Raw genomic sequence first — 11998 nt, 5'->3', positions numbered from 1 at the left:
GCTTTTCAAAGTTTTCTAAGATTATAAAATCAGTAAATGGTTGAGGTAGGTCTCAATACAGGTCTTTTTATTCTAAATCTCAGTCTTTCTCTCTTTTTAAAAGATTTATTTATTTATTTTAGAGAGAGAGAGAGAGAGAGTGGTGCTGGTGGGGAGAGCAGCGGGAGAGGGAAAGAGTCTTAAGCAGACTCTGCGCTGAACGTGAAGCCCCATCTGTGGGGCTCAATCTCATGACTCTGAGATCAGGATCTGAGCTGAAACCAAGAGTCAGACATTTAACCGACTGTGCCACACAGTTGCCCCTAAATCTCAGTCTCTTTACATACAGTTGGTCAGTCACTGTGCTTGGTGCCGAAGATACAACTGAATAAGATGCAGTTTCTACTTGCAAGGATCTTGCAGCTTGGTGTGGGAAACAGATGGGTGTAGAGTCGTTTCAGTGCAATATGATAAATTCTGCAATGGTGATAGGTCTGAGAGATGCTGCTAATTAATAGAATAGATAGGATTTGGCCAGGTGAAGGTTAGGAGAGGCGCCAGTGGGGAAATGGTATAAGCCGAGGTGTGGAGGCTAGGCAGTTGTCCGGTTAGGCTGGAGTCTAGATGGCAGGTGGGGGTATAGTGGGGAACAAAGCTGGAAAGGTAGACTGAAGCCAGATCACAGGGGCCTTTTGTGAAAACTCAGTGGACACTCACACTCACTGGGCTTGCACCTTGAATGCCTCCTCTTTTTGATGCAGAGGGTGCAGTGGTAAACAAGACAAACAAAATCTGTGTCCTTATGGGCCTTAAGTTCCAGTAGTGAGAAAAAGACAATAAACAGGTAACATAAAACCAAGATAACAGATATGAAAAATGTTGAGAACAAGAGAAAGAGGAGGATGTGATTGGGAGTGACTGGGGACTACTCTTGTAGACTAAATGTCGAGAAACCTTCTCCTGGGAGGTGATTCTTTAGCTGAGACTTGAGTGAAATAAGGAGCCAGTCACACAAAGCTGGGGAGAGGACTCTTCCAAACCAAAGCAATAGCTGGTTCAGAGGCTTTGGGGTGGGTACCAGCTTGTCCTGCTGGAATCACCAGAGGAAGGCCAGTGTGATAGGAAAACAGTGAGCACAGAGGGGAGTGGTGCATGACAGGGTTTGGCAGGGCCCCATCCTAGGAAGGAATGCTGGATTTTATTCTTGTGTGGTGAGAAACCACTGAGCCTTTTACCCAGGGGAGTGACCTGATGTGGTTTCCATTTCACAGAGGAGTAAGGAGTCCCATCAGGAAGCTGTTGCTGGGTTCTAGGAGGGAGGGTTGATGACATGGAAGATGACAAGAATGGTGGGATCTGGGCTACACTGTATTTTCAGATAAAAACAAAGGGACTGCTGATGAGTTTGATTGGGGGGAGGGAATTATTGCAGTAAAGAATGTCTCTCCTATGCTTTCACTTGAGCAGTGTGGATAGTCCTACCAACTTACTGAACTGGGGAAAATTGAGGGAGAAACAAGTCAAGATTCCTGTTTGGGAATGCTAAGACCAAGATGCTATTTGATGTCCCAGTGGAAATGCCAAAGAGATAATTGGATATAGGAGTCTGGGATTTAAGAAAGAGGTAGGGCTAGAGATGAAGACTGAGAGTCTTAGAAATAGTGGTGATATTTGGAGCTGTAGGAGTGGACAAGATAACCATAGTTAGAAAAGAGAAGGTGGCTGATGAGTGAGTCCCAAGGGGAAGATATCTTTTACAAAGGAATGGTATCTTTCTGGTGTGGGTAGATTTGGCGGACCTTTTGTGAATTAGCTTCATGGTGTGCATGGTTCTCTCAGAGTTTGAGAGTAGAGACAGTGCTTAAGGCGGGGGCGATCTGATGTTTGGTCATTCCAGTTGAGGAAATTGGGAAGGTTGCTTTCTGGTTTAGATCCAGAGAGCTGCTTTTTTTACCCGCTGCAGAGCAGTCAGTGCAGTGCAGTAGGACGTCTCTCCTCCGTGCTTTCACAGGGGGTCTCCCTTTCTGGTCTTTTGGCCTTAGAGCTTGGATAACCCCCCAGTCTGTGCTTATGTTGTACCTGTGATGGGGAGTTACCCAGACCAAATTCATGTCCCTCCTTATAGTAGCCATTTCTCTTTATCCCATTATCTCTTTATCTCCTGCTGGTTTTCCTCTTTTCTTCTCATTTTCTGCTCAGAAAACTTTTGTGGCTCCTACTACTAACAAAAAAAAATTCCAAACTCTTCAAGGTGGATTTTGAAGTCCTCCGTGATCCAGCTCTATTTGTCCTTCCAGCTTTTACTCTCTGCTTTCTCTCTTTAGTGTTTCCTTGGAACTTCCTTCACCATGTGGCACTCATGCTGTTCCCCCTGCCTAGAATGCCTAAATCCTCCCACCCTTCACTGCCCAGCTTACCCACTGAAAGCCCCCAGGAACCCTTAGCAGCTTATAGATTTTGAAACCTCTCAGCTTTGGGTTTATTTTCCACCCTCTAGTTTAGCTTTCTGGGGAGGTCCTCAGTTACAGAGAATATTTGTGAAGAAGACCCATCTTACTCCTGGACAATTATGCCATTTAAACAGCAGCCAACATCCCCATCGAGCTTAAGGCCCACAACAAGCCATGACCCTTCTCATCTCCACTCCCTCAGGATCATGACCCTAGCTTAGATGCTTTCCTCCATGCAAGCTTATCTCAGTCCTTCCACACAATTACTTACTCCCTTCTCGGTGTTATGACAGCAATTTTCTTTCTTTTTTTTTTAATTTTCTTTTTCCCCTTTTTATTTATTTATTTATTTATTTATTTATTTACTTATTATTTTTATAAAAAATTTTTTTATTATGTTATGTTTGGCACCATACAGTACATCATTAGTTTTTGATGTAGTGTTCCATGATTCATTGTTTTCGTATAACACCCAGTGCTCCATGCAGTACGTGCCCTCCTTAATACCCATCACCGGGTCAACCCATCCCCCCACCCACGTCCCCTCTAAAACCCTCAGTTTGTTTCTCACAGTCCATAGTCTCCCATGGTTCATCTCCCCCTCTTATTTCCACCCCCTTCATTTTTCCCTTCCTTCTCCTAATGTCCTCCATGCTATTCCTTATGTTCCACAAATAAGTGAAACCATATGATAATTGACTTTCTCTGCTTGACTTATTTCACTTAGCATAATCTCCTCCAGTCCCATCAGTGTTGATGTAAAAGTTGGGTATTCATCGTTTCTGAGGGCTGAGTAATATTCCGGTGTATATATGAACCACATCTTCTTTATCCATTCATCTGTTGAAGGGCATCTCGGCTCTTTCCACAGTTTGGCTATTGTGGACATTACTGCTATGAACATTTTTTCCCGCCTTTTTAAAAAAATTTAAGCTCATTTAATTAACATATAATGTATTATTAGTTTCAGAGGTAGAGTTCAGTGATTCATCAGTCTTACGTAACACCCAGTGCTCATTATGTCCCATGCCCTCCTTAATGTCCATCACCCAGTTATCCCATCCCTCCACCCCCCTCCCTTCCAGCAACCTGTTTGTTTCCCATGATTAAGAGTCTCTTATGGTTTGTCTCCCTCTCTGATTTCATCTTGTTTTATTTTTTCCTCCTTTCCTCTATGCTCCTCTGATTTGTTTCTTAAATTCCACATATGAGTGAAATCATATGATAATTGTCTTTCTCTGATTGACTTATTTCAGTCAGCATAATACCCTCTAGTTCTATCCACATTGTTGCAAATGGCAAGATTTCATTTTTGATGGCTGAATAATATTCCATTGTATATATATACCACATCTTCTTTATCCATTCATCTGTCATTGGACATCTGGGCTCTTTCCATAGTTTGGCTATTGTGGACATTGCTGCTATAATGACAGCAATTTTCTTGTACTTATGACATCTTGCTTTACTTAATGGTTGTTTGCTGTACACATATTTCTTACTAGATTGTAATCTCCTTGAGGGAAGGGGCTGCTGTTATGAGTCTATATATCCTTCCTATGGTGAATCCAATGGCCCTCAACATCCATTCTTATCTCCTTCTATATTTCCTAGACTCCCTTGTAGCTAGAGTTCTGGATATGAATTATGTTTTTCCAATTAGATGTGTTTACGTGATATTTGGAAGCTATGGTGATTTTTGCTATTTCTTTTGGTAAACAGGGTTATGGAACATGGTTGTTGACAGGCAGATTTGGGAGCAATGCCAGCAGCGTCTGGATCCCAGCTTTCTGATTGCTGGATTACAGTACTATGGATGTCTTGACCTCAATAATTCTGGGCGTCACTTACTGATTTCTAATAATTCAGCTCTTATAATTCTAGGCATTAAATGTTCTATTGCTTAAAATATCAAAAAAGGTTGCTGTTTCATTCACCTTCACCCTTGACTGAATAAGGGTCAAATTTAGCCTCTTTTGTCTGTTACTACATAAATATTACTATGTACATTTTTAGCTGAATTTTTCCTGAAGCCAGACTAAGTTCTTCCATCTGCCCACCTATTCAGCAAACAATTATGAGTGCCCCTGGACATTGGTGGCTGCACTAAGTGCTGAGCAGTACATAGTTGAGTACAATACAGTCTTATTCCCTGGTAGGGGAGATAATCACAATAGTGTGTGTGTGACAAATGTTATAAGAGAAATGAATGGGAATGTAAAGGAAGGAGTGCTTGGAGTGTCCAGGAAGGCTGCCCAGAAGATGTGATGTTTTATTTGGGACACAGAGGATGCCCAGGTTTTTACCTGGCAGAAGCAGGGGGGAGGTACTCCAGGCTATGGAATGGTATATTCAAAGATATGAGTTAATGAAAGACCCTGATAAACTAAGAAAAGGTCAAGTCCTTGGTATGGCTGGAGGACTTAGTGCTCCTTGGAGGGGCTTTTCATAGGACTAAGCTAGATAGGTCATCTGGGTCAGATGGTGAAGGGCCTAGGTGTCATGCTAAGGAGTGTGAACTTCATCTTAAAGTCACTGGGAGTCACTGAAGAGGAGGGAAATTAAAGGCAGTGGACATGGAGAAGTGGGAAGAGATCCAAGAGATATGAAGGATGTAAAGTTGGCAAGACTTAATGACCATTTGAATGTGGAGGTGAATGAGGGCAACGGTCAACTTTGACTCCTCTGTGGGGGAAGGAGCTGAAAATATTTAGATAAATTCCTTTTGACCTTTTGTTATTTGTTTCATATTAATTCCTCTTCTTTCTCTTCCTTCTCCTTTCTCTTCCATTCCTCTCCTCCTCCTCCTCCTTCTTCTTCTCCCTTTTTTTCTTCAGTGCTCAGGAACTCAAAGAACAAAGGCATCTTAGAAGTCAAGAAATGAGGCCTTATTTTTGGAAAACTGCACCCAAGTGAAGATAAGATAGCATGTTCTCACCATGAAGAAGGAAAAGAGTCATTGAGATCATTGCTCACCAATCATTTATTGGGTATTTTAATACAATTCCATTGATTTTCTTTGAAGGGTTTTCAGGAGCTATGGATGGACAGTTTTGGCTTGCTGGAAGCTGCAAGCAGATGACATATTCTTTCTCTGTGTTTTATATGATCAGAAACTGGATAGATATGAAGCTGGAACCAGTCCAGTCAGCGGTAGTGATAGCAGCTCAGGGGACAGTCCCTCTGGTGAAGGGTGGGAGCCTGGGCATGGGAGATATTGTGGACTTCAGAGATGACTCTCCTAGAAGCCTCTCACCATGTTTCATTTTAATGTAGGCTATGAGGTTTGCAATTCCCAGTGTTTCATCCACCGGAGCCCAAAGCCACCAAAGTCCAGCTGTCCTGTCCTCAGGCTGTAATATGTATCTTCAGAATACCTTTCCTGTTTCTGAATTTTTGGGAGAAGTTTCTACCATTCAGTGATCCAACCATGTCCCACCTACACAGATGGAAAACCAAGAAATGATTTAAATCCCCAAAGTAATCAAAATTGGAATCTGATTATGTCACCCAACTTACCACTCAGATTTAACCCAACCAGAACACCCTAGAATTGCTGCTCAAAGAATGGACATGCCCTAAAAGTGAATACTAGTTCTCAAAAGCATCCTTGCAAGTAGATAGAAGAGAGAAGAAAGACATACGTTTTCAATCTCTTAAACAGAAGTAAGGATAAACTTGACATGTAGATTTCTTCCCTAGCTTCAGGTTGCTTTTAGCTCTGGTGTGTGCACAGCCTAATGCTGATTCCTTTTCTGCTCTTGTACATAGTCATGGAGGGGGTTGGGAGTAGGAGATGCTTTGGTAGGGTGACTTCCACCCTGTTCTCTCCTTGGGGGCCTCCCACCACTCTGGGTGGGGTGGAAGGTCAGGTTACTGCGTCTTCCCTGTGAACCTCGCCTCTGGCTATTCTCATTCATGTGGATTTTTTCTCTATTAGCACAGCCTTGCTGGGTCCCATAAGATTGTTGATCCTGGGATCCTTGATACCTTTCTTCCTCCTCAAGGGTTTGCCTATCCCATTGTTGCTGACAGTTTTGACTCTCTTCGTGGGCTTCCCTGTCTCGTTGCTGACGGGTCTGCTCATCTTTGTGGGTTTGCCTGTCCTGTCTCTGACAGGTCTGCTTATCTTCGTGGGTTTGCCTGTCCCGTCTCTGACGGGTCTGCTCATCTTCGTGGGTTTGCCTGTCCCGTCTCTGATGGGTCTGCTCATCTTCGTGGGTTTGCCTGTCCCTTCTTTGACGGGTCTGCTCATCTTCATGGGTTTGCCTGTCCCATCTCTGATGGGTCTGCTCACTTTCGTGGGTTTGCCTGTCCTGTCTCTGATGGCTTTTTTCCTCTTCATGGGTTTGCCTGGCTTGCTTCTCCCATGGAGTTACCTGACTCTCAACCATGTCTGCCCCAGCTTTGGTGGCCCTGCTCTTCCTCTGCCTGGTGGCTCTGCCCCTCTCCATGACTTTGCCTAGCCTGGGCCTGTCTGTGGTCCTGCTCACAACCACATGATTGCCAGTCACCCCTTTTGTAACCGCATGACCTTTCTTGCTGGATATGTGCAATGAGTTTGTGTTGGTGGTGTTGGCTATCCTCCTCAGGCTCCCATGCCTGGTGGCTGTTCTGCTGGCCTTCCCTAGACTGGAATCTCTGCCCCTGATTTCGAGTCATTTCCTGTCCTTGAGTCTTTTGACTTAGTCTCCCTGACCTTCCTGATTGCTCAACATATGAGTCTCTGCTTGTTCCCTCACTTCCTTGGAGGTAACTATTTTGCCCTGTTACCCCAATCTCTGACTGACCATAGTGAGAGCTCAGGCCCTGTCTGTCTGTCTGACTATAATGATAACCCTGGCCTTGTCTGTCTGTCTGACCATAGTCAGAACTCTGGCCTAGTCTGTCTGTCTGGCCATAGTGGGAACTCTGGCCTTGTCTGTCCGCCTGGCCATAGTGAGAACTCTGGCCTTGTCTGTCTGTCTGGCTACACTGAGAACCTAGGCCTTTTCTGTCTCTTTGACCATGGTGAGAACTCTGGCCTTGTCTATCTGTCTGGCCATAATGAAAACTCTGGCCTTGTCTGTCTGTTTGGCTAAACTTAGAACCTAGGCCTTGTCTGTCTTTCTGACCATAGTGAGAACTCTGGCCTTGTCTGTCTTTCTGGCCATAGTGGGAACTCTGGTCTTATCTGTCTGCCTGGCCATAGTGAGAACTCTGGCCTTGTCTGTCTTTCTGGCCATAGTGGGAACTCTGGCCTTGTCTGTCTGTCTGGCCACACTGAAAACTCTGGCCTTGTCTGTTTGTCTGACCATAGTGAGAACTCTGGCATTGTCTGTCTGGCCATATTGAAAGTCCAATTCTTGTCTATCTCTCTGACTGTAGCCTGATTCCTGATCCAGCCTCTGAGACTGTTCATGCTAAGAACCTGATTCCTGTTGGTTTGTCTGGCCATAACGAGAATCGTGAACTTATTTCTCACACTGACTTAAGGCAAAGATATATCCTTGTCTTTTAGGCAGGCTACTGCTAGATTTATGTCTCCATCTTTGACCATAGCTGGAGTCCCTATCCTGTCTCTCAGACTGATCATAGTGGGAGTCCCTATCCTGTCTCTCTGACTGACCGTAGCAGAAGTCCCTATCCTGTCCCTCAGACTGACCATAGCGGGAATCCCTATCCTGTCTCTCAGACCGACTGCAGCTGGAGTCCCTATCCTGTCTCTTAGACTGACCATAGCGGGAGTCCCTATCCTGTCTCTCTGACTGACCACAGCGGGAGTCCCTATCCTGTCTCTCTGACTGATCCTGGTGGACATCCTGGTTTTGTCTCTCAGACTGAGTGCAGTGGGAGTCCTGCCTTTCTCCCTCATGCCTCTGCCTGTGTTGCCTGCCTGTATTTTCTGGAAACTTATGGTCTTGTGTTCCCTCCTGCTCCCCTTCTTGCTGAGAGATTCTGTCTCCACATGACTTATTATCCAGTTTATGATAGCAGGCTTGGGCCAATTGGAACACCAACAAGAGATATTCATGAAAATCAACATGTCCATTTCTGTCTTTATCCAAGAGGCTCGGGATGGTGTCCACCGTGTCTGGGTCATTTGGTCCCTGTGAGAAAATAAAACAAAGAGCAAAATCAGCTGTTCTCCTGTGGATACTGTGTGCTAGTATCTATGTCCCAGACTCTTCACTCCTGTATGAGCCTTCCTTGGTTGGAAACCATTAATCTGAAATGGCTTGGGCTTGGTTCTAGCCCAACGGATCAACTGGTCCTCAGAACTGCATCTCTTGCTGGACCAATGGGGGCATGATTATTCCATCCCATCACATGCTATATCGTAATTATTTTTTACTTATTTCTTTCCAACCACACTGTGAGGTCCTAAAGGGAGGAGAAGCTGGTTTTATTCATGTTTGCATTCCCAGTGCCTAGGATGACTTGAATGGATGAATGAGAAGATGTGTGGACAGAAATCAAGATACGAATCTAGAATTTCTTCTGAGAAATTATTACTGGTTTGAAGTTGTGCTCCCTTCTGTCAAGCTCAGCTATAAGAAGGTGTGTGTGTGTGTGTGTGTGTGTGTGTGCCTGTGAGCACGTGTGTCTGCTGGGAGAGAAGTACTGAGGAGCTGCCTGAAAATCTTTAGCTACAGGGTGGATGGAGCATGACCAGATCAAACAAAAAACATCAAACCCTGGATGCAAGTGTCAGAGTCACTCACACTTGACTTCATGGGGCCAGAATCTATGCATCTTACCCAGAGGATATCTCCAAGCTCAGCCAAGAGCAGCTGCTTCAACTCCTTCTTGCAGAGCAAGGTACATTTCCCATTCTCTTTAGCGTATTTCTGGAACACCTTGATCACAGTGAGTATGCTGTTCAGGAGTTGAGCCATTTTAACAAAAATGGGTAAACCTAAAAGAAGAAACAAGATTTTTTCTGTGTTTAGGATGAAGACCAGGAGATAGCATTTCCAGAGGGCAAGTGGCCCTTTTTGGTCAGGGAAAGAAGTTTAAGAAATGATAGAGCCCCTTCTTAGCCATACCCCTCACTCCCTTTGATCCACATTCAGGCTCAAAATATCATGTACTACAGTGGGAGATGGGCACAAACTATGGGTCCCTGACTAGGAAAAGTGACAATTTCCTAAAAAGTGAAGAACATATGGTAGGTGGTTTACATGCCCCATCCCCTACTCCAGGTGGAACTTGCTTGATTGAAACTCTTTTATTAGAATAAAAAGGAAGGGAGGTCAGGAGGCCCACAGAGGCAGGGCCAGAAGCCAGTATAGTAAGACATAATTTTCCACCAACTAAATAGACCCCACTGAATAGGCCTCAGTCTTCAAATGACCATTGCTCAAGTGGGAAAGAAGGCTAGAGGTCTCTTGCCATGGGCCAAGCAAGCTTTCTGGATAGCTAAATTACAGCAAGTACTTCTGGCCTGGATGGTCATTTGGGGTATGCTTATAAAGTAGAATAAATTAATATAAAAACTATTACCAATAAAAATAGCAAGCCAAATTTTAACTGCACAGATGATAGGAAGTGTATATAATCAGCTAGATTCCACAATGGCCATGTTGGAAAACTAAGGTCTTTTGGGATCTGGATCTCAGTGACATTTCTTCCTGTGCTGTAAAAATTCTAGTTATTGGGTTTATAAGCCTCCAAGAAGCCCTAACTGCAAAGCATATTGGAATTCCAAAAGCATACAGTGATGCCTATAAGGATGCATGGCACAATGAATTGCATGGGACATACTGAGTTCCTTATGGTATTTCACTGCAATGAGACGTGAATGTTACTGTGGCCCTGTGGTCTAGGGCCTCAACCCCAATGAGCTCTAAACTTTTCGGTCTTGCCTTACTTGCATGAAGGGTCAATGCTGCACTATGGGAGACTAAGCTATCCACCAATAGTTCTAGCCCTCAGTTTTGGGATGCCCAGGACATGCTGAAACAAAGACATGCATATTTTACAGTCTCTGAAGTGGGCCACCCCAGCTATCATCATATTCTCAGATAGAGCCAAAAACGAAGCAAGATTCTACCCAGACCTGTCACACACAGGGAACAGTCTCAGACCTCCCCAGCCTAGCACATTATAGCTGCTATCAAGAGCCTTGTAGATACTGCCATAACCCACTCCTCTGACCATCCCCCCCTTCCAATGCATGCCTTACCTGCTTAAGGAGGAATGAGCAGAAGATTCAGAAGCCAGAGCGGGTACTGGAGACTTGAAAACCCATCCTACTTATAGGGGTTTTAATTGTTCTGCTAGGCCATCCCAGGAGACACCCATTCTGTGGTGGAGCCAGAATCACTCTGGGCCCAGCCCAGCTCAGCCCAGCTTGACTTCTCCCTCTGCAGACCGTTTGGCTTATTTACTTCCCCCACTTACTCACGAACCTGTTTGTCATTAGATAGGTGATACTGTTCAAGTCCCTGCCCCATTTAATTAGAGGAGTGTGTGTGTGCGTGCATGCTATGGGGGTCCCAAAAGACAGGTGTAGGTTGTGTTCATCCTTAATATGTGTCATTTACCAAGACTAATGGAAGACAACAGTTAAATCATACCAAAGAAGGATACTGTTATGGTCATTTTATAAACACCTGTCAGAGTAAGGACTAGTGATTCTAGGTAAATAGCCAGGATATAGTTACTGGAAGAGATTTGTTTTAGGCTATCTTTCTTGTGTAGGTAGATATGTATATATATATTTTTAAAGATTTTATTTATTTGACAGAGAGAGAGAGACAGCGAGAGAGGGAACACAAGCAGGGTGAAGTGGGAGAGGGAGAAGCAGGCTTCCCGCTGAGCAGGAAGCCCGATGTGGGGCTCAATCCCAGGACCCTGGGATCATGACCTGAGCTGAAGGCAGATGCCCAACGGCTGAGCCACCCAGGCACCCTAGATATGTATATTTTAATCTATTGACCTGTTTTAATTTTAATTTTTTTTTTTTCCATTTAACAGCTCTGCCTGCTAGAGGGAGAATTAGATACATGACCAATTTGGGGAGGAAAGGGTGTGATGATGGTGGAGCTGCCACCTTTTAAGGTCTTCCTAAAAAGTTAGAAGTTGATAGACAATGCGGACGCTATGATATCTGTGAGTAGAGCTGCTGTTGGAGTCACTGCTTATTCCCCACCTCTGCACCTGTGACGTGTCAGCAATGTCTTAAGCATAGGAAATTCTCAGTAACTTTTTGTGGAGTAAGTCAATTACTGATTTTTGGAAGCATTTGAGAATCTTGTGTAAAGTGCAAAAAATTCTAGATTTACCTCTACTTTCTACTTTTGCCTCACATCTAGATCCCTGCTTGGACTTTTTCCTATGTGTCCACACATCAGTCAGTTATTAGTGATGATGCTTGCTATTATTGACTATGTGTTCAGCATTCTGCACGGCAATCACAAAAGTGCAGAGATTTTAGTTCAGTTGGAATAAAGAAGCTTCATGCAGAAAAAGATTTTGAACAGCAGAGCAGGACATGAGAAGTGTGAGTGTCAGAAAACCTCGGTACATGTGGAGTCTTTGTGGGCTAGGCCCAGGCTCCCCTTAGCAGGTAGGATTTGTGTTGT

At 44.2% G+C, this 11998-nt stretch overlaps 1 protein-coding gene across 1 annotated transcript; it reads right to left on the bottom strand.

Moving 5' to 3' along the window:
• Window positions 1-6166: 6166 nt before the first annotated feature.
• RPTN (repetin) lies at window positions 6167-9307 on the bottom strand. Its single transcript, XM_032397059.1, is given in 5 exon segments — window positions 6167-6818; window positions 6820-7741; window positions 7744-8051; window positions 8106-8518; window positions 9170-9307. Coding segments are annotated over 5 exon segments (2433 nt in total).
• Between the last annotated feature and the right edge of the window lie 2691 nt (window positions 9308-11998).

Source organism: Phoca vitulina, unplaced genomic scaffold, assembly GCF_004348235.1.
Source record: "Phoca vitulina isolate PV1807 unplaced genomic scaffold, GSC_HSeal_1.0 scaffold96, whole genome shotgun sequence".
Taxonomy (NCBI): Eukaryota; Metazoa; Chordata; class Mammalia; order Carnivora; family Phocidae; genus Phoca; species Phoca vitulina.
Note: the sequence above shows the minus strand (reverse complement) of the source record. Positions and strands in the feature narration are given on the sequence as shown.